This window comes from Furipterus horrens, unplaced genomic scaffold, assembly GCF_987537825.1.
Source record: "Furipterus horrens unplaced genomic scaffold, mFurHor1.1.pri manual_scaffold_11, whole genome shotgun sequence".
In the NCBI taxonomy this organism is placed as follows: Eukaryota; Metazoa; Chordata; class Mammalia; order Chiroptera; family Furipteridae; genus Furipterus; species Furipterus horrens.
The window spans coordinates 17340980-17363523 of NW_028327181.1; the positions used below are offsets into that span (position 1 = coordinate 17340980).

The 22544-nt window shown below is 47.9% G+C and overlaps 1 gene segment (V, D, J or C); it reads left to right on the forward strand.

Annotated features, from left to right (window-relative positions):
- Positions 1-19229: 19229 nt before the first annotated feature.
- On the forward strand, positions 19230-19778 carry LOC149997087 (immunoglobulin lambda variable 8-61-like). The segment is given in 2 exon segments: positions 19230-19287; positions 19459-19778. Coding segments are annotated over 2 exon segments (378 nt in total).
- The last annotated feature ends 2766 nt before the right edge of the window (positions 19779-22544 follow it).

Below are 22544 nucleotides of genomic sequence, written 5' to 3' on the forward strand. Positions count from 1 at the left end.
GACAACGGAGGATCCCCTAGTGTCAGAGGGACAAGTCCCGCCATTCATGATATAGACTTCTAGTCTCCAGGAACATGATCCACCCTGTCTGTTGTATGTTGATATGGCATCTCCAGGAAATTAATAATGTGAAACAATTAACATAACTGTGTTCTTCAGAATGCATATGTTTTCATCATTCCTTACTTAATTTTTCCAAACTTATTGGGATGTTGGAGCTTATATGCCTATCTTTTATAAATTACTGTTTTTATTTAAAATTAATATAAACAATTTCTCCTGTCTTAAAATGTATACAAACATATAACGATTGCTAAGTATTATTTTGATTGTAGAAACTAATACACAATATGGCTATTATACACTTCCCATTGTTTTTTAGTGTAATTATGCCAAGATCATCTTGTTATTAACAAGTTACCTCTAGTCACTCATTTGTGCTCTGTGAGGTAAGAGGGAGATGCCTGCCATTCTCAGTGGGAAGCCTGGGGAACATCTGTCTGGAGGTGAGATGCTCACAAGGGGAAAGAGGCAGTGAGTTTTCTGGTTCAATCTGCACGGGAACCTTCTGGGGACCTTACAGAATGTGGATTGTGATCCAGTGGGTCTAAAGTCTCTGTTCTCCAAAAATATCTACATACATATTTAAATATTATTAAACTCATCAGGGTGGTGTAAAATAAGAAGGGAAGACAAATGTAGTCAGACACTAAAAAGAACCCTTGACAAAGAAAATCAGGTCATTTGACTAAAAAAGTAATCCATATTTTATTCATAAAGCCACCAAAGAAGTCAGCTGTAAACATGGGAGTGACTCCACATTCTTTTAAAAGCACAAACAAATGGCAAAGGTCACTGTCCACAAACCCCACCTGACATGTACTGTGTGTTCTATGAGCAGATCTAGTGAGGGGTCAGGTGGGAGGTGAGAAGCCTGGATTCCTGGTCAGCCTGAATGGTGACTTCATGGCTGAACTTCCCTGTTCTCAACTAACGTGTGTTCTATGCCATGTACAGCTTGGGTAGGAGGCACCATTTCCCTTGAGTTCTCCTTATAAAGTGGGATAAATTCTTGCTGATCTAGCTGAAGAGGCCCGAATAGCAAACAGACCGAAAGGAGGAAGCATCAGCACCAACGGAGGCGCCCCGCTCTGCCCTTGGGCAGGGAGCGGGCAGTGGACAAGGTGACAGGGGAGGTGGGAGCCTCAGTCAGTCACCTGTCATCTGGTCACAGACATGATGAGCCTGGGCTTGGAAAGTGGGGTCTCTATGGTTTCTGATGAGTGGTCCATGTGGGGCTCTCAGCTGGGAAAGCTGGCACGTGTCTACTGGTATCTGTGCTCACTGGGCCCAGCATCTGAGTCCCCTTTGGGTCCCTGGAGAGCCTCAGGCCAGCTCAGCTTAGGCCCACTCCGCCCAGATATGACCCAGAACACTGGGGGGTACCCAGGGCCTTGGGAGGGGTTTGGTTGGCCAGAGGAAGAAGCAAATTTGCATGAAGAAACCTTTCTACTGTGTCTCAGGGGATAAGAGAGATCAGGAGTGAATCAGCCTCAGAAGAGCTCTGGGGTGTCTGCACCATGGCCTGGACTCCACTCTCCCTCCTCACCCTCCTCATTCACTGCACAGGTCAGGATGTCCTGACTCCCCAGCTCCCCGAGACCCTCTGCCCCCACATGCTGGAAACGTCCTTCTGTCTTGTCTTTCCTCCAGGACATCATGGGTGTCTGTGTTTGCAGGTTCCCTCTCGCAGCCTGTGCTCACCCAGCCCCCATCTGCTTCTGCCTCCCCGGGAGCAACAGCCAGACTCACCTGCACCCTGAGCAGCGGCTTTGTTGTTGCGGGCTACCACATATACTGGTTCCAGCAGAAGCCAGGGAGTGCTCCCCAGTTTCTACTGAAATTTAAATCAGACTCAGATAAGCACCAGGGCTCCGGGGTCCCCAGCCGTTTCTCGGGATCCAAAGACACCTCGGCCAACGCAGGGCTCCTGCTCATCTCCGGGCTGCAGCCTGAGGACGAGGCTGACTATTACTGTAATACATGGCACGGCGGCAGTAGCACTTACACAATGCTCCAGAGTCACGGGGAAGTGAGACCAAAACCCTTGCTGTGCTCTCTCTGTCTGTGGCTGTCCCCTCTGATCTTCCTGGGACCAAATTTAATTCAGGGTGACATCTGTTGTCACTTCTTCAGTTAGCAACTCTTTTCTCAGGAACCATGGTTGTGAGTTTGTTTGTTTTTTCTATTACTCTCCCTGAACACTTTGTTTACCCATTATTAAAATCTTTTCAGCCTGCTCACATCTACACAGGCATCACTCAGGTCTCAGGGCTACATAACCCTCAGGGGCATGAGAGACAAGGAGGGAGGCAGCTGATCCCACCCATGCCTAGCCCAGGGTCTAGGCCTGAATCAGAGGTGTGAGTAGCCTGAGGGCTCTGGTGGGTCACTGGGTCCAAAGCACCCCAAGCCCATCTCCCAGGAAACTACGCCAAGAGTGAGTTTGTATTCTGTCTTCATAGCTGCTCCAAACAATTATGAACATCTTTTGGGATCTAAATGTACAAAGAAAGCGACAAAATCCACTCCTGCTGCCGTAGTTCTCATGGCTGGAGCAGCGTGCCATCAGGCACTGAACTGCTCGGGGGATCACTGGAGAGTGTGGGACTCGGGTGCCATCGTAGAAGGTCTTTATGCAGTTGGCACACACCCAGACTCAGGTTACTTATAGGTTAATTTTACCAAACTTTTAATTAGGAAATAATAAAGTAGTGAACATGCAGTTTAAAAGGAAACAGAGGAGGAACAATCCCCAACATATTTCAGGAGGCCATGTTTTCCCTGATATTATAACAAGACAAAAGAATTAAAAGTTAAGACTCATGGTCTCATCCATGATTCAGGAAGCCCAGTGATGAACTGAACTTCCACCCATCCCTCAGCAATAAGAATGAATGAGGTGGTAGAAGTCGAAGCTAGTCTGCATTCCTATGTCCCCTGCTGGAGACTGAGGGGACCAGTGAGAGCTGAGCCTTGTCCCCACCTAGCATTAACACAACTGGAGGCAGAGGAGCTGGACCTTCAATCGCCACCTCTCTTTCCTGGTGTCAGTGAGACCAACTAACCAAGTAAGGAGCTTAGTACACATACCCATGAGGCCCAGCAGCTCCCCTCAGCCCTGTGCTTCCCTCCCTGAGGTCAGAATAGCCCAGCAGTGGGCTTGTCTCACCCCACTTTATGGGAACCAGCTTGTGACAGTCACTGCCCCACTGTCCCAGGAAGGTGTCAACAGCACAGAGCAGGGGTGTCAGTGCGTCACCTTTGCTTGGGCCAGTAGGAGCTGAACATACACCCCCTGACCGTCTGCTGCAGCCCAACAGGAGGGTGGTCTGACTACAGGAGGAGTAAATGGGACCCAGGGGGTCCTAATCTAGTCTCCCAAATATCCAGAATCCAGTATAAATACATCACTTGTCATATTAAAAAACAAAAATAAAAAACAACAAATATCAAAACCTGAATGAGAAAAGAGAATCTGTTACTACTAACACTGAGATGACTCAGATGAGGAAATATTGTAACAGATATTTTTTGACAACAGTCCTAAAATCCATTTGGTGAGTGATCACAAGTATTCTTGGTTCAAATGGGAAAAAAAGAGAAACTAAGATTTGAAATAAAAGTCATGAAAACGACCCAAATGGAAGTTATAGAACTGAAAAACAGAATAACTGAAATTAAAAAAAGAAAAATCACCATCTGATATTTATCTTGCTACTGATATAAGACAATGAGTATGAAAATACAGGTACATAGTTTTGTTTAAAATATAAACAAATGTTAGAACACCTAAGACAAAATCCTAACAAAAAACGCATGACACAGATATGCAGAACACTATAATCTAAGGCAAAAAGTCAGTTTCTAAAATGTATAAGCATGCTACACTTCCCACTAGTAAATGTGAAGCCTTCAGAAGCCATTAATTTTACCAATTACTTACTCAAATCAGATCTATGAAAACTGTACATGTATCACATAACTTGAAATGTTTGCGGAAAATTCCTCCTCTGCTCATGCCTCTGAGTGTATTTATGGAAAATTCTCAGGACAGCACTTATGAGCCCTTCACACCAGATGAACAGTCTCCTCATCTGTGACACAGGACATGAAGCTCACTGCATTTACTTTTGCAATATCATCACTGCAGGTGAAACCAATTTAATTTGTCAGTTATGTACGTTTGTACCCTGAGTTGTGGATTCCTAGGAGTGAGATGATTCTACAGTAGTCACTACAGTGTATCGGAATCACAGTATCTGGGAACCAGACCATGGATGTGTGAATAGTCAGTCATGTACTGAGCTGAAGAAACCAGCTGGGGTTCTTTGGTCCAGAGAGACATGTGTGCCATATGAACAGCAGGGGGCGCTGTGGGACTGGCCTGTTGTGCCCACACAGTTGCTCATTAAGGGCCATGCATTAACAGGAGCCTGGGCCTGGGGACAGAGCCCTGTGCTCACTGATGGGGACTTAGCAGCTCTGTCCTCTGTGGCCTTATTAAGTGCCCAGAGCGGGGAACTTGTGTTGTCTCAGCAGGTGCTTTCTCCCAGGGCTCCCCCAGGTGGTGAAGTCAATCTCCAGCCCCTAAGTGTGGGGTGTGAGCAGAGCCCCAGCACCAGGGCTCAGGGAGGGGCTGGGCATCAATGGACGGACACACATTTGCATGGACAGCCCCTCCCCTGGCAGAGGGTGGGGAAGAAAAGGGGGCCTGGGCAGCCCAGCCCCACTGTGGGGCTCAGGGGCTGTGCACCATGGCCTGGACTCCTCTCCTCCTCGTGCTCCTCTCTCACTGCTCAGGTAGGGACAGGCCTCAGAGACCCTGGGCATTGATCCATGTCACTCCCCTCTTTCTCAGAATCTTGATAAACTGTACTTGGGTCCCTGCATTTCTTCACCCATGAATGTCTGTGTTTGCAGGTTCCCTCTCCCAGCCTGTGCTGACTCAGCCGCCCTCTGTCTCTGCATCTCCGGGAGCAACAGCCAGACTCACCTGCACCCTGAGGAGTGACATCAGTGTTGGTGGTAAATATGTACACTGGTTCCAGCAGAAGCCAGGGAGCCCTCCCAGGTTTCTCCTGTGGTTCTACTCAGACTCAAACAAGCACCAGGGCTCCGGGGTCCCCAGCCGCTTCTCAGGATCCAAAGACTCCTCGGCCAACGCAGGGCTCCTGCTCATCTCCGGGCTGCAGCCTGAGGACGAGGCTGACTATTACTGTATGATTTGGCATGATAGTGCTTAGCACAGTGACACACACAGATGGGGAAGTGGGACAAAAACATCAGTCTGTCACAGTCTTGATTTAAGACAATTTAAACCTTTAAAAATAACTTGCATGTATATTTTGAAGTATATTCTGGTTCATAATGGGTCAACTGCAATTTTTTCATTCAAGTTTCTGAAGCCTAGAGATAAAAAAAGGAAACATAAAACCCACATAAATCATGATGACACTGACATGTTGCCTGTTTATTCAAATATGATAAAACTAGAACCTGTGGAGCTGCCCTTTTCCTCTTGAAATTAAAAAGAAACAGAAAAAGAAGAGCCTTTTCTAGCCTTCACCTTCCACCAAGCTCAGGGATCATCCCAGCAAGGGGACCATTTTCCACAGCAGGGACCAGCTCTTCACGGGTACAGAGCAGCAACCCTTGGGTCCCTCCCTCTGGAGCTCAGGGCTGTCCAAGGAGCACTGTGCCCCAGGAACGAGGAGCTGGGTGGGGACAAAGGCCTGTGAAATGTCCCAGGCACAGAGCAGGCCTGGATCCCTTTCTGGGTTCCTGAGCCTTCAGCTGTGAGGTCAGGGAGAGTCGGATTTGTCAAAGGGGCTAGTGGGGTCCGGAGGCTGGGACCGTGTTTATGGGCAGGAGAGTGTGGGGGATGCTCTGCAGCTGCTGAGAAAACACTAGGCCGGGCCCAGCGCTGGTGGGTGAGCTGGGTCTGTGGATGAGATGCTCTACAGCTGCCACCACTGAGGACCTTGGAGACTCCTGTGAGCGGGTCTTTCTGAGCCCACAGGCCCTGACTATGGACCCTCCCAACAATCCAGGCTGTCGTGTGGGCTTTGGAAAGCCACGACCAGAAACCCTGCTTTTCTGTGTCTAAGGGCCCGAACACCCACCAGCCACAGTCCCTCCTGATTCCCGCCCTCGTGAGTGTAGGCCTGGTCCTTAGGAGAAACCATCCCAAAAGTGACCCTCCCCTCTTCTCCCAGCCACCCCTCATGTCCCTGTACTGCCTGCTGCCTGTGGCTGTGACTCTGCTGAGGGGGGGGGGGGAGAGGACTCAGGGGTGTGTAGAGTGGGGTACCTCCTCCACACACCGACCAGTGAGTCCCCAGGGGCCCCCTTATAACCTCCAGTACCAACATCAATCCTTGTGGACTCAGGGCCAAACAGCCCCATGTTCCTGCAGATGATTCACACCTGGGTCATCCTGCTACGTTCCTGGGTCAGAAGGAATCACAGGTTCCCCTGGCCTCACCTGGTGCAGGTACAGCTGAGGCTTAGGAGGAGTAAGAGGGCACCCTTCCTCAGCCACAGTCATGAGCCACCCCTGTAGGCCTGGATGGACCGGGTCTCGTGGGACACTGATGGATGATGGCCCTGCTCTGAGGGAGAGGGACCATCCTGGAACCAGGGCAAGGAAGATATAAGGGCTTGCCCAGGGCTGTTTCAGGGACCTGAGAAGTAAGGCTTGCATCCGATGTCTAACCCACATCATATGGCTCTGTTCTTAAACAGACCGGTCACATGTAAAATGCTGTGGAACAGTGTATTAAATCTCAGCTGTACAACATTTATTTCCTCCATTTCATGTCATTGAACACTGAGGCTGAGGGAGTGTGACTCACTCACATGGGGTTCTGGTGAGCCAGGGTCACATCCATCTGGCGCTCAGCTACATCTGACCCCAGAGACCAGATTGTCACCCCAGAGCAGGGGCTGATCCAGGACACGGGCTCCCCACACCTGGGTGATACACTGTCTGCTCCCCTTCTATCTCAGGAAACTTTATTCTGATGACACTTTAGACCTAACTCTGACACTTCTCACCTACAGTCGCCCCATGTATTACAGATGACAGGGATCGGAGCCATTTTTTCCAGGACTACAGGACTCAGAGTGGAGGTGGGGGGCAGTGGCAGGCCCAGCTCAGCTGCTTTCAGAAGCCCGCTGACACAAGGACCGGGGAGACAGCTGTGCTGGCAAGGACCTGGGGGTGTCCTGCAACACAGACCCAGTGCCTTTAGAATCCACCAAAGGGCTGTCACATAATGGACCACAGTCTGGTCAGGCCTGGGGGACACAGACATTGTTGCCACCTACACCTGCCCTGTATCCGGGAATGTCTGCAGGAAGATGGTGGGCACAACGTCTCTGCAAAGAGTGTAACCCAGAGCCAGCCGTGCAGATGTTCAGGGAGCTGAGACAGTCTCCCTTCAACATGCACTGTCCCTCCACGCGCTTCAACACAGACAGTTTCCACTCAGGGGACACATGAAGTCTCAGTCCAAAGTCCTCCCTCCTCCACCCTCCAACCTGCTGTCCTGTCGAAGGTGCCAACCGACCATGTAGACTCCTCCCCACCTTTACCCCGGTCTCATCTCAGGACAGAGGGTACTATCTGCCCTTTGGTAGCAGAGCTTCAGTGACACCACAGCCGAGTCCAGAACTGCAGCAGTAGCGTCCATCTGGAGGTTCTCTGCTCACACCCCGGATATGTGGTTATGGAGCTGCCTGTCCCCTCAGGAGTGAGCACTGAGGCTCAATGACAGAGTAGGGGCTGGGGGCAGAGACCTGAGAGCCCACAGAGGCAGGTTCATTGGTTTCTGCCCTTGTGCTCCCTGCACAGAGGTGGGTGCTGACACCCGCCTCACCCAGTAATAGAAAGCGCAGTGGGGAGAGTTGGAGCGGTTCACACTGAGCAGGTCACCTCAGTGGATTCTGAGCTGAGTGTCGCCCTGAGGCTGCAGCCTAAGAAGGGCTCAGCTAGGTCCGTCCTCCATGGGGAGCAGGCAGGAGACCAGCCAGGGTGGAGGCAGGGGGCGCTCTGAGGCCTCTGCATTCTCCCCTCCTACAGCTCAGGCCACATCTCACGGTGGTCATATTTTCCACACCTCTTTCTCCTCGGACTCCAGAATACCCGTCCCTGGGAAATGTTGTTTGTTTGTCTCAGTGACGTGGGATATAGCAACTGGTGCGCCCACGGATGTTTGTGGACTGACGGCATCCCCAACGTCATTTCCATCCACAAATGGATTCTGACCAGTGAGCAACAGGGTGCTGTGGGTGCCTCCCACTCTGCCACCCCCCACACTCCCCAGGGCTGGGGCCTTGGTGCCTGTGGTTGCTGATGGGGACCCTGTGGCTGTGTCCCCTCTTGTCTGGGCAGAGTCTCCTGCTCAGTGGTCTGTGTAAGGTCCCAGCAGCTGCTTCCGTCCCTGACCCTCCCAGGGGTAAACTCAGTCTCACCCATCAGCTCCTCTGTCAAATCAGCTGAGCTCAGATTTGGCTGGTTCATCACATGTGCCTCCTCCAGTCTCCCAGGGTGTGAGACAGATGCCTGCTGAGCCCCTGCATGGAGGCACTAAGAGGTGAGATGCTGTGTGAGGACTCAGGACACGGCTGGCCTGGACCCCTGGCTGGGCACCTGAGCCTTCAGTTTTGAGGTCCGGGTGAGGAGGGTTTTCAAAACAATGTTGGGGGCCTGGGACAAACCCTTCTTTATAGGATATGAGACAGTGGGGCGATGCTCCACAGTGGCTGGAAAAATGCTGAGCCCGCTCCAGGGGGACGTGGGTGAAGTGGGTCCGTGGATGAAGAGCTCTCACAGCTGCCACCGCTCAGGAACATGGGGACGCCTGTGAGTGGGATCCCTGAGCCTACAGGCACTGACTGGGTTCCCTTCTCCTCCCATACACCACTGAAGCTTTCCAGTAATCTAGGGTGTGGGACATCAGGAACAAGAACTTCCCAATGTTTGCCTTTTTCACTTGCCCTTTGAAGCTCTTGATGATCTCAGGCCTGAGGCTTCCTATTCCTGCACGAGGAGGAACAGACACATTGGAGGTTACCATGGAAATGGTTCGGAGGGCTCCCAGGCAACGCCCCCTACCTTGTGAGCTTGGACAGAGGTGATCCGTCCTCAGAGGGTGAGCCCTGTTCTCTGGCTTCTGGTTTGTGCACGAGGCCTCCTGGACCATCTCTGGGCTCCTGCCTGAGGAGGAGGCTGACTCTCACTGTCACGTAGCTCAACACAATGCAGGATTGCTGCAAAGGACTCCAGTCACAGAGAAGCGAGGTGACCATGTGCCCTCCACTCTGCACGCCTGTCCCATCAGTGTCTATTTCTGATGGTGGCCTACACCAGCGCAGGTTTTGGCTTCTGCTGTCATGTGTCCTATGAAACCAGGTGACCTCAGGTTCTCACTTTCATCTATCATTATGTGCTCAATAAAACATCTTCTTTTCTTACTGGTCTTCGATGCATATAGAATCACTTTGTCCCCAAATACACAAAGCCCTTGAGAAGTGCCCGGTACTGTGAGAAGGAAAGCAGAAGTCCAGCATGTGTGACCTGGGAGACTTTGGTGGCCTCCTACCAACCTCTTACATGTCCCCTGTTCCTGGTTCAAGCTATTCTGCTTCTTCCCTGAACTCTGATACTTTAAGGGAGCTTCATTTCCCTCTTCCTCCTGAGATTTCACTCTGGAGAAGCTCCTGATCTCCAGTACTGGGAGATTCCATCCCATGAAGAGATGTTTTCAGACCCATCCTTGTTCACTTTCTCCATTTTAACCCCAAACTTCTAAAGCTCTCCCCTCTCTAGTTCTTTTTTTCTTTTTTTACAGTAATATTGGTTAAACATCAATTCTTTTGGATCTAGACCTTATAAATCCAACCCCGATTAACTGCTAGAAGCTCTTAACAATAAAAGTTGATCAGGGTCAATGCAGATTGAGTCACAGGTCATAAGGGTTTCTTAAGCCAGAAATAAGGAAAGGACCCCTTTAAAAGGGTGACAGCTTCATTTATGTTAATATTCTTTGTATGTCCATTCTTATATTGGAAGAAATCACAAAAATAGACTAAAATATATATTATATATATCAGAGGATCAAAAGAAAATAAGTACTGTCCAGATAATCTTCATAGACAAAAAAGAAACCACAGATGTAATGAAGAGCACAGGACATTTTTTTCCCTGATAGTGTTAGGTCATGGAAAGACAGACATAAAAATCCAAGACACGTGCAATGGGGACTGGGGAACCTACCGGAGACAATAGCAACGACACCAAACAAATATATCCACCTGTAAGGGTAGCCCAAGCAGAATTATTACTGGGTATGGAACAGTGGGATTCTCCAGGAAACTATCAGCTTTAAATTTGTTTCAAGGTGGTTATGTGCTAGTAAAGAACCCAGGGGCAAAGAAGAAGCCAAGTCAAATATCCCAAAATATCTAGGAACATAGCATTTCATTCAGCTGTCTGGAGATCATTAGTGACCTATAAAAATTAGTGGTTCAACCTCAACATCACAGAAAGGACCTGCTCTTTCTACTGTCCTAGGTCGAGACATCAGAAAGATCCAGCTGCAAAAGTCAGAAAACCTTTCTAAGACAGCGGAGCCGTAGGAAACGGACTGGAGAACATACGTTCTGTGACCAGCAGGGGGCGGAAGAGGGCTGGCCTGAGAGCTCAGCGTTCTGAACAAGAAGGCTAGGAGAATCCTCCACTGGATTTTGCACAGTCCTCACTGAACTGTGACTGTTTTGAACATGGGGTCCAGGAGCTACATGAGCACTCAGCTCTGACACACACTTGCTTTGTATTTCATCCACCTCCCCTCCTGTAGTCATCATCCAGGCCTGACTCCCAGGCTGAGATACAGGGACAATAAAAACAACAACAAAAAATTCTCGAAAAAGTTGACCTACAGCGCTACCTAGGCCTAGGATAGGAAACAGCTGGGCAGGGATTGTCTCAATCCAAAGCTCTGACGCTACTCCACATTGGTCTGGATTCCTCTCTTTACTTTTTCAGTCAATGAACCAAGACTTTACTTTAGGGGACAGGCGAATGTTATAAGGGGAAGGGGACATTTGCACTTTCTCTTGATTCTACTATCTGGGTACAGGTGGTTGTCATTCATTCTTTCTGCCACGTTCTAACCCTCCTTCCAGGACCGTTGGTCAAAGGATTCTGGCTTTGCCATCCACGGTGTCTCAGACTTGGTTTAATATATAAATAGAGGGTGGGTAGCCTCAACACATTTTCTCATTTTAACAATCAAAGGATTCTAATTAAACAGGAACAGTATCAGATTTGAAAATTAGAAGTCAATCTCATTTTGGTCACAACTGATAGGTGCACATGAGCAAGAAGAATCTATGTTATGTCAACAAAGATCCCTTTATCTCCCTGGGAAGATTTAGGCTGGAGCTAGGACAGCTGTGCACTCTCTGGGTGATGATGGACATAGAATTTGGGGGCGAGCAGCTGTGAAGAGGCTGGCATGTTCTTCCAGGGATAAAAACACCTCCCAGAGGAAGCTCCCCACTGAGTCAGGCAGTGTCACTCAGGACCCACAGAGGGCACTGCTCAGGCTCATTCTTGCATGTGAGTGGCTCCTGGGGCACACCTGGTGTGTCTCCCATTCCAGTCTAGCAATCCCTCCTAATTACAAAGGATTTAATGAACTCCTACTTCCCACATGGATTGCCCCATGGGACAAACTAATTGACCCATGTGCCTGCAGAATGCCTGAAAAAATCTGTATGGGTGATACTTTTCAAATTTTCATTTGTTACTAATGACTTCCAATTACTTCATGAGGAAATGTGTTATAATTACATTAGCCCTTAATCTGTTATCATATCAGTTGTTTTCTTCTTATCATTTTATTTCTTATGTTTAAAAATATTCCAGGGCCTTAGGGAAACTGATCTTGTTTAAGTTTTCAGCTGTGTAAATTTTTCTTTTACTTTTGTGTTAATACCTCTCCTTATCTCGAAATTGGGTAACTATAAAATTACCTATGTTTCTATACTATCAGAGCTATAGTTGTACAATAGTAAAATAATTTAGTATGAATATTTATTGTTAACCGAGTTGGGGCTGTCACAAAATATAAAGAGAAAGAATAAATCATGCAAAATGTATTGAACTAAAAATTTACTAGCAATTTCAGAATAAATACCAAGTCATATTTTTATCTCACAGGATGATAAACACTAGTTGTATAATTTATCATTTCCAATTACTTGAGACATTTTAATTTCTTTTTTTATCCTCACTCAAGGACATTTTTTCACGCCTTTAGAGAGAGAGCAAGGCAGAGAGAGAAACATCAATGTGAGAGAGAAACATCGATTGGTTGGCTCCCATAGGTGCCTGGACCAGGGATCGAACCCACAACCTAGGTATGTGCCCTGACCAGGAGTCAAACCCTCAACATTTCAGTCACAGGATGACACTCCAACCAACTGAGCCACGGCAGCCAGGCCAATTACCTGAGACATTTTATCTCCCTCTGCATTTTTGCTGACATCACAAACTCCTTGTCCATTCTGCCCATTCCTCTGCTCCACAGCAGTTAGTAGAGAGAGTGAGTCTTAAAATGTTCCAAGAGGTTAACACCAACTTGTTCAGAGTGTTGGGGTTTTTAAAAATATTTTTGATTATGGGACAAATGTTTTCTCATTTTGCCAGATCTGATTTCACCAGATATCTCATCATTCCATGGTGACCTTGAGCATTGCTCTTCATAACTTGCAGTTACATTGAGAGACCCCATGGAGAATGGCTTTTGAGAGCAAAGGTGATCTGCCATCCCAAGGCTGGCAGTGGGGCCCTGTGTGTGGGCATCCCAAAGCCTGGTCCCCTATTGCTACTAGAGACAGGTTACAGGATTCTGTCAATGGTAGAACCTGTCATTTTACGCCCCAGATACATGCTCTGTGGTGTTCCAGGCGACTCACTTCAGGAGAAAGGAGGAACTGCTAAGCTTTTCTAAAGAACAGAGAAAGACTTTTCACTGAAGAGGGAAGAAAATGTTCTCAGGATCGGGGTTAGATTTGAAATGGACTAGATCGCTGGGGCCAAAAGCAAACACACCCATCTTATCATTCAACCCTCAGCCATTTCAGGTAAGAAATTCAGGAATAAAGTCACTAGAATCATGAGGAAGCTGATAGGGAGGAAGACATCACCTGTCCATTACACAGTGTGTCTCAGTCCCTGTGCAGTAATTGTTCTGTGTGAGGTCCCAGCATCTGCTATTTCTAGATCTCCCCAAGGGATATCATGGTGACGCTGGAGCAGGGCCAGAGAGGAAGCTGATTTGCATGAAGCACATTCTGCTCCTTATGGGCCTGGGAGGCATGAAAAGGCCCCAAGGACACCACACTTCAGCCCAGGAGCCTGAGGAGGCCGAGTCCTGTGAGCATCCCCACCATGGCCTGGACAGTGCTTCTGCTTGGGTTCCTCGCTTACTGCTCAGGTCAGAGGCAGGGACTCTGCATTTTGGGGTGAGAGGGACAAATAAAAGCAGGATTTGAGGTTTACCCTTTTCTCCCACAACAACCCCTGTCTCTCTGCTGTTGGTTTTAGGTGTGAATTCTCAGACTGTAGTGACCCAGGAGCCGTCACTGTCAGTGTCTCAAGGAGGGACAGTCACACTCACCTGTGGCCTTAGCTCTGGGTCAGTCTCCAGTGGTAACTACCCTGGCTGGTACCAGCAGACCCCAGGCAAGGCTCCCCGCATGCTCATCTACCAAACAAACAAACGACCCTCAGGGATCCCTGATCGCTTCTCCGGATCCATCTCTGGAAACAAAGCTGCCCTCACCATCACGGGGGCCCAGCCTGACAACGAGGCCGACTATCACTGTAGTCTGTACATGGGTAATGGCATTCACACAGTGACATGAACCCATGGGGAAGCGCAACCAAAACCTCCCCCTGTGCTCAGAATGGCTCAACCATTAGAGGCAGAAGAAAGGAGGGAGTGTGGAAATGGTCAGTACATGTGGGAGGGGCACCATGACCATGTTGCTCTCTCCAGTGGTTCATCACATGGAGCCACCTCCAGTCCCTCCCAGGGTGTGAGACAGAAGCCTGCTGAGCCCCTGCATGGGTGCTTCCCAGAACAGACTCATGTTCTGTTAAGACAGCTTCCTCCTTTTTCGTGTGGCCAAAACTGAGATTTGACAACCACCACAGGATACTTGGCCTCAAACACATGTCTTCAGACTCTCAAATTCTGCCCCCCAGCCTGTCGTTGGTGGCAATGGATTGTCTGATTTTTTATTCACATTGAGCAGAAATGCCCAGTTGCTGGGACAGGTCAACCTGGGTCCAGGAGGGGTGTGTTTGTGCCAGGGCTTCTGAAACATAATACATAGACTGGGTGGTCTCAGCACCAGATGGGTTTTTTCTCACATGTCTGAAAGCTGCAAATGCAAGAACAAGCTTTTGGCAGGTTTTGTTTCTCCTGAGGCCTCTCTTCTTGGCTTGCAGGTGACTGTGTTGTGGCTGAGTCTTCACATGGCCTCATCTCTGTGTGTGCTCACCCATAATTTCTCTTTTTCTTCTTATTAATAAATCAGCCCTACTTGATTAGGGCCAACCCTTCATGAGCTTGTTTACCTAACAGCCTCCTTCAATGTGTTACCTCCAAGGACAATCACATTTGGGCTGGTTTTATCACAGGATATAAGGGGACACAGTCAGGTGCATGTCAAGAGATAAGGGCAGAACCTGGGACACCGAGTCCAGGATAGTAACCTGGGAGATGAAGTGCACGCTCGCCATTTTCTGAACACCTACCACACGCCTGACTGGGGACTAGGGACCCAGGATCCAAAGTGGACAAGGCAGGAAAGGTCCGCACCGATGGAGCTGACTTTGTCTGGGGAAAGTGAGAGAACAAACAAGCTGACATGTTGTTTCTGCAGACTGATTTCCTACATGGAGAGAAAATATCTCCACAGTCACAGGCTTCACTTACACACAACAAACCCCCAGAAAGAGAGAGCCTTTCCCTCCCTGATCCAGCCTTCAAGATGACTGGACCCAATATTCACACCATCACGATGACAGGGACTGGGATTGGCAGCTCGGTTTAGGTAACACAGGGCCTGTCCAGTTGGAAATGGGGTTATTCTAAATTTAAGCATACTACCAAAAGATTTGGGGTTTAAATAGGATAAGAAAATGGTGGGAAATTTACCAAATATATTCCCACCACGTTCATCACTCTTCCCTGTACCCTCATCGGTGCCACAGGTTGGGACATGTAAGGTGATCTGGGCAAGAACACTGGCCAGGCTGTTCCCATCTCGTGAAGTGCAGCTCAGCTACGTTGTCCAGATAATATTCAAAGACAAAAAAGGACCCACAGATATAATCAAGAACACAGGACATATTTTCCCTTATAGTGTTATGCCATGGAAAGACAGACATAAAACTACAAGACATGTGTGACGGCGGAGACTGAGGAACCTACCGGAGTCAATAGCAACGACACCAACCAAATATATCCACCTGTAAGGGTAGCCCAAGTGGAATTATTACCGGGTATGGACCAATGGGATTCTCTAGGAAACTTTTAGGCTTAAACTTGTTTCAAGGTGGTTATGTACTAGTAAAGCACCCAGGGGCAGAGCAGAAGCCAAGTCAAATATCCCAAAATATCTAGGAACATAGCATTTCATTCAGCTGTCTGGAGATCATTAGTGACCTATAAAAATGAGTGGTTCAACCCCAACATCACAGAGAGGACCTGCTACAAAAGTCAGAACACCTTTCCAAGTCAGCTGGGCAGTAGGAAATGGGCTGAAGGGTGTATGCTCTGTGACCAGCAGGGGGCGATGATGGGTTGGTCTGAGAGCTCAAGGTTCTGAACAAGCAGGCTAGGAGAATCCTCTATTGCCTCCTGCATCTGGGCCAGGCAGTGTCCTCACTGGAGTGTGTGTGACTGTCCTTCAGCCAGGGCTGCAGAAGCCACATGAGCATTCAGCTCTGACACACACACTTGCTCAGATTTCATCTGCCTCCCCTCCTGTAGTCATTGTCCAGGCCTGATTCACAGGCAAAGATACAGGGACAATAAAAAACAAAAACAAATGTCCTTGAAAAAACCTGACCTACAGCGCTACCTGGGCATAGGACAGGAGACAGCTGGGCAGGGATTGTCTCATTCCAAAGCTCTGAAGCTGCTCCACATTGGCCTGGATTCCTCTCTTTACCTTTTCAGTCAATGAACCAAGACTTTACTTTAGGGGACAAGGGAATTTTACAAGGTGAAGGGGACATTTGCACTTCCTTTTGCTGCTACTATTTGGCACAGGTGGTCTTCATTCACTCTTTATACCACCTTCTAACCCTCCTTCCAGGACCCTTGGTCAGAGGATTCTGTCTTTGCCATTCATGGTGTCTAGGACTTTGTTTAATATATAAATAGAGGGTGGGTAGCCTCAACACATTTTCTCAACTTGGCAAATCAAGAGATTCCAATCAAACAGGGACAGTATCAGATTTGAAAATTAGAAGTCAATCTCATTTTGATCACAACTGATAGTTGCACATGAGCAAAAGAATCTGTTATATCAACAAAGCTCCCTTTACCTCCCTGGGAAGATTTGGCCTGAGGCAAGGGTAGGTGTACACTCTCTGGGTGATGCTGGACATAGAACTTGGGGGAGAGCAGCTGTGAAGAGGCTGGCATGTTCTTTCAAGGATAAAAGCAGCTCCAGAGGAAGCTCCCCACTGAGTCAGGCAGTGTGCTCAGAACTCACAGGGGGCGCTGCTCAGTCTCATTCGTGCATGTGAGTGGCTCCTGGGGCACACCTGGTGTGTCTCCCATTCCAGTCTAGCAATCCCTTCTCATTCCAAAGCTTTAATAAGCTCCTAACTCCCACATAGATTTGCCCCATGGAACAAACTAATTGGCCCACAGTGCCTGTACAATGCCTGAAAAAAACCTGTATGGGTGACAAATTTCAGGCATCCTTGTTGGCAATAGGACTTCCAGTTAACTCATGAGGCAATGTGTTATAATTACATTAACGCTTTATCTGTTATCATATTAGCTGTTTTCTTCTTATTACTTTATTTCTTATGTTTAAATATATTCTAGGGTCTTAGGAAAACTGATATTGTTTATCTTTTCAGTTTTGTCAATTTTTCTTTTACTTTTGTGTTAATACCTCTCCTTATCTCAAAATTGGGTAACTATAAAATTACCTATGTTGCTATACTATCAGAGTTATAATTGTACAATAGTAAAACTGTTGCGACTACATAAGCGAGATTGAACACTCCGGAGCAGTGGATTAAAGCAAGCAAAGGATTTATTTGCCGGCAGTCGGGCAGAGAACTTGTCTCAAACAAAGCACCGACAGGAATGGGATTTTGGGCAGGGTTTATATAGGACTTGGCTCCCTCTCTAGTGAGAAGCAGCTTTTGGGAAGAGGGGTTGGCAGGACAGGGCTGCAGGAGTGTCAAACAGGAATAAAGTTCTCAGGGCCAAAAGTTCACAGGGCCATAAAGTTATCTCCGGTGGCAGCATAGCTCTCCAGCCAGGGACGAATTCTCTGCAAAGCAATTTATCTTCAAAAGGCTAGATATCCTATAAAATATAACTTCACAAATGTTATAAACAAGACACAAGCAAATAGAAGGAGATAGAGGCTGAGGTCTTTTAGCTTGTAAATCACCAATTGCTGCAGCATTCCTCCCTTACATTCCTTTCTCTAAGGCTTTTTAGCAAGCCTTTGCTACTTCTTACAGAGAACATCTGAAGCTCCTACATATTTACATTATTAGCAAACCTCTGCAACTTTTTACAGAGAATAGCTGATGCCTCTACAAAATAATTTTGTGTGAGTGTTTATTGTTAACCAAGTTGGGGCTCTCATAAAATAGAGAGAATAAAACTAATAGAAAAATTTTTGGACTAAAAATTTACTAGTACTTCCAGAATGAATACCAAGTCATATTTTTACTTCACAGGATGATAAACACCAGTTGTGTAATTTATCATTTCCAATTACTTGAGACATTTTAGTTTTTTTTTTTTTAATCCTCATTCAAGGACATTTTTTCATGCTTTTAGAGAGAGAGGAAGGGAGAGAGAGAAACATCAATGGGAGAGAGAAACATCGATTGATTGGCTCCCATAGGTGCTTGGACCGGGGATCAAACCCACAACTGAGGTATGTGCCCTGACCAGGAGTCAAACCCTCAACGTTTCAGTCACGGGGTGACACTGCACCCAGCTGAGCAACAGCAGCCAGGCCAATTACCCGAGACATTTTATCTCCCTGCAAATTTTTCTTACATCACAAACCCTTTGTCCACACTTTCCATTCCTCTGCTCCACAGCCCAAGATAGAGAAAGTGAATCTTAAAACGTTCCATATGTTAACACCGACTTATTCACATAGATTGTTGGAGTTTTTAAAATATTTTTGATTACGGGACAAATGTTTTCTCATTTTGCCAGATCTGATTTCACCAGATATCTCATCATTCCATGGTGACCTTGAGCTTTGCTCCTCCTAACTTGCAGTTACATTGAAGAGGCCCCATGGAGAATGGCTTTTGAGAGCAAAGGTGATCTGCCATCCCAAGGCTGGCAGTGGGGCTCTGTGTGTGGGCAGCCCAAGGCCTGGTCCCCTGTTGCTACTGGAGATGGGTTACAAGATTTTTTTTACCCCAGACACATGCTCTGTGATGTTCCAGGGGACTCACTTCAGGAGAAAGGAGGAACTGCTAAGCTTTTCCAAAAAAGAGAGAAAGAGTTTTCACTGAGGAGGGAAGAAAATGTTCCCAGGATCGGGGTTAGATTTGAAATAGACTAGATCGCTAGGGCCAAAAGCAAACACACCCATCTCATGACTCAGCCTTCAGCCATTTCAGGTAAGAAATTCAGCAATAACGTCACTACAATCTTGAGGAAGCTGATAGGGAAGAAGACATCAGTTGTGCATCACACAGTGTGTCTCAGTCCCTGTGCAGTTGTTGGTCGGTGTGAGGTTCCAGCATCTGCCTCTTTCCAGATATCCCCAGGTGACATCAGGGGGACACTGTAGCAAGAAGAGGAAAGAAGCTGATTTGCATGAAACACTTCCTCCTTCTAATGGGCCTGGGAGGCATGAAAAGGCCCCAAGGACACCACACTCCAGCCCAGGAGCCTGAGGAGGCCGAGTCCTGTGAGCGTCCCCACCATGGCCTGGACGGTGCTTCTGCTTGGGCTCCTCGCTTACTGCTCAGGTCAGAGGCAGGGACTCTGCATTTTGGGGTGAGAGGGACAAATAAAAGCAGGATTTGAGGTTTACCCTTTTCTCCCACAACAACCCCTGTCTCTCTGCTGTTGGTTTTAGTTGTGAATTCTCAGACTGTAGTGACCCAGGAGCCGTCACTGTCAGTGTCTCAAGGAGGGACAGTCACACTCACCTGTGGCCTTAGCTCTGGGTCAGTCTCCAGTGGTAACTACCCTGGCTGGTACCAGCAGACCCCTGGCAAGGCTCCCCGCATGCTCATCTACAACACAAACAGCCGGCCCTCTGGGGTCCCTGATCGCTTCTCCGGAGCCATCTCTGGGAACAAAGCCGCCCTCACCATCACAGGGGCACAGCCTGAGGATGAGGCCGACTATTACTGTCATCTGTACTTGGGTAGTGGCATTCACACAGTGACATGAACCCATGGGGAAGTGCAACCAAAACCTCCCCCTGTGCTCAGAATGGCTCAACCATTAGAGGCAGAAGAAAGGAGGGAGTGTGGAAATGGTCAGTACATATGGGAGGGGCTCCATGACCATGTTGCTCCATCCAGTGGTTCGTCATATGTGCCTCCTCCAGTCTCTCTCAGGGTGTGTCCATCTCTCCCTTGTGACCCCTTTAGGACTGGTTTTGTCTCTCCCTCTCTCTCTAGGGTGATGCTGGAAAGGAACTGGACTCCAAAATATATTAACCAACAGAGAGTCTCAGAGACCCCACTACTCCCTGTAAGATGCTTATATTTAAAGAGCATTAACAGATACACTTTCATTGATTGGACCCTCAAACCACACAAATTTTCATTTACCACTGAAACCTTTGGGACTGCTGGCAATGAGATTCCCCCCATAGACCTACTGAGACAGATATTTGTGTTTCTGTGCAAGACCTCTCCTTTAACGAGGTCTCCATGAGATTTTTATAAATATTAAAGTCTGAGAAGCGCCTTTAATTTTATTAGTCTAAGATTATTCCTGAGAATTTCTGTTTAAAATTCAATCAGGTTAAGATTTCAAGGCACAATTTCTTTCCAGTGACTATTCAAAAGTCCAGGAACACTAATAAACAGATTAAAATTTTAAAGTATATTAATCATGACAATTTCAGACTACAAGCAGGAATGGGAAGGAATTTTTACAAACATATGTTCTCTTAGGAACATAATTTGTGGTTCATAGGCGTAAGTATACACTGGAACACATCTTATTTAGAATTGGATTCCAGAAACACTGGTACCTCGGTTGACTCCCCTGGTGCAGGGACAGTTCGGGGGCCAGAGGTTGTGTCACTCCATGAGCTTCCCCTAAGGCGTCCAGCACTGGGCTTGAGGGGAGAAGCAAAGTGTGACATTATGGTTTACCTTTGATTCTCATCTCCCTAAATATCTTATTGGTAAAATACATGCTGAGGCATACAAAATAAATTTAAAGAGAAAAGTATTACATACACTATGTTAGGAAGACAGATAGATAGTTTTCTGTATGCTTGCTTTCTGTAACATTTATTGCACAATTGGATTCCTGGATTGCTCCTAGAATAGAAAAATGTGCGGCCCTTTCTGCACGGGGACACTTCGTGGAAACTGCACTTCACAGAGAGGCCTCTTTTCTAAACTGCCTGCCTGCACTGTGTTCCTGCCACCTGAGCAGCCCTTATAAGTATTTCCTGGAAGTCTATTTCATCCAATAAGATTGAGGCTTTCCACATCCAAGCAGAGCAGCTCCATCCTGACCAGTCAGGACAGTGCCTTTTGGGCCAAGAAAACTGCAAGGATTTGGCTTGCTTGTTGGTATGAGAGTGGACCAATCAGGGACCGGGGTCCGAGTCTCCTGCCATATAAACCCAATCCCCTGTGGCTCAGGGGGTGCACTTCCCACTGAGGAATGAAGACTGTCTCCATGGCTGAGCTGAAACACCGAAGTTGTCTTGCAGAGCAGAGTGAAGCAGACCAGCACAGAGCAGAGCAGACCAGAGCAGCACAGAGAACAGAGCACGGAGGAACAGAGCAGAGCTATCTAGTCACAGTGGCCTGGCCCCCGGGCCACCTGGTCCCAGAGCTGTTCTGCAGCCCCACTGTCTTCCCAGCTCTGCCACATCACAGTTGAGCTGCCCCACACCAGTGCTGTTTGCACAGCCGCGCTGCATCACCGTCAGTACTGAATAGTTTCCTTCTTTACCGCACCCCATACTGGTGATCCTTGTTGGGGCTAAATTGGCCCCAATGACCATCAGTTGGAAGGAAGGAACGAAGGAAGAAAGGAAGGAAGGAAAGAAGGGAGGGAGGAAGGGAGGAAGGAAGGAAGGAAGGAAGGGAGGAAGGAAGGAAGGAAGGAAGGAAGGAAGGAAGGAAGGAAGGAAGGAAGGAAGGAAGGAAAGGAGAGATTTCAGAAAAACCTAAGTCTGTCCCACTAGCCATTTGTTCTGCCTAATTTCTACCACTAACATTCCCTTTAGAGGGTCACCAGGGGGCGCTGTGGATCTTCTCTGATCTGCAAGGCCCGAAACAAACTGAAGTGGTTCTAATTGAATGGGCCTCTGCCCATGATCACTGGCCTGAGTTAGAGTGACAGCAGGTGCTTCCTCTCAAGAGACAGACTCAGAGCTCACAACCACCCCAGCCTCCTCCTGAGAGTGAAGCTACACACTGGGCAGAGGAGCCAGATTCAGCTGCACTTGTGGGCTCATATTTGCATAATCCCCCACCAAACATACCCTTTATCCCAGAGGCTAGGGGAGGAGATAAAGGGACACCTGAGAGGTCAGTATCGGCCTGAGGCCAAAGGACTCTGGAGAGTCTTTGCTTTGACCTGGACTCCTCCTCCTCTTCCTCATTCACTGCCTGGCGTGAGACTTTGGAGGGATCCCTCTGCTTTTATTCTTCATCCTGACATGTGTCTGTTTTCATTTAAAGGTGCAATTCTTAGGCTGTGATGACTCACAGGCTCTCCCTGACTGTTTCCCCAGGAAAGATGGTCACTCTCACCTGTGGCTCCAGCCCAGGAGCAATCACCAGTGGTCACTATTTGTAAATGGTCAAGCAGAAGTTTGGCCAAGTCCCCAGAACACTGATTTATGATACAAGCACTAAACTCTCGCGAAGACTTGACTGGTTCTCAGACTCCCACTTTTGAGGCTAACCTGCGCTGACCCTCTCCAGAGCCCGGCCAAAAGGAGAGGCTGAGCTACTG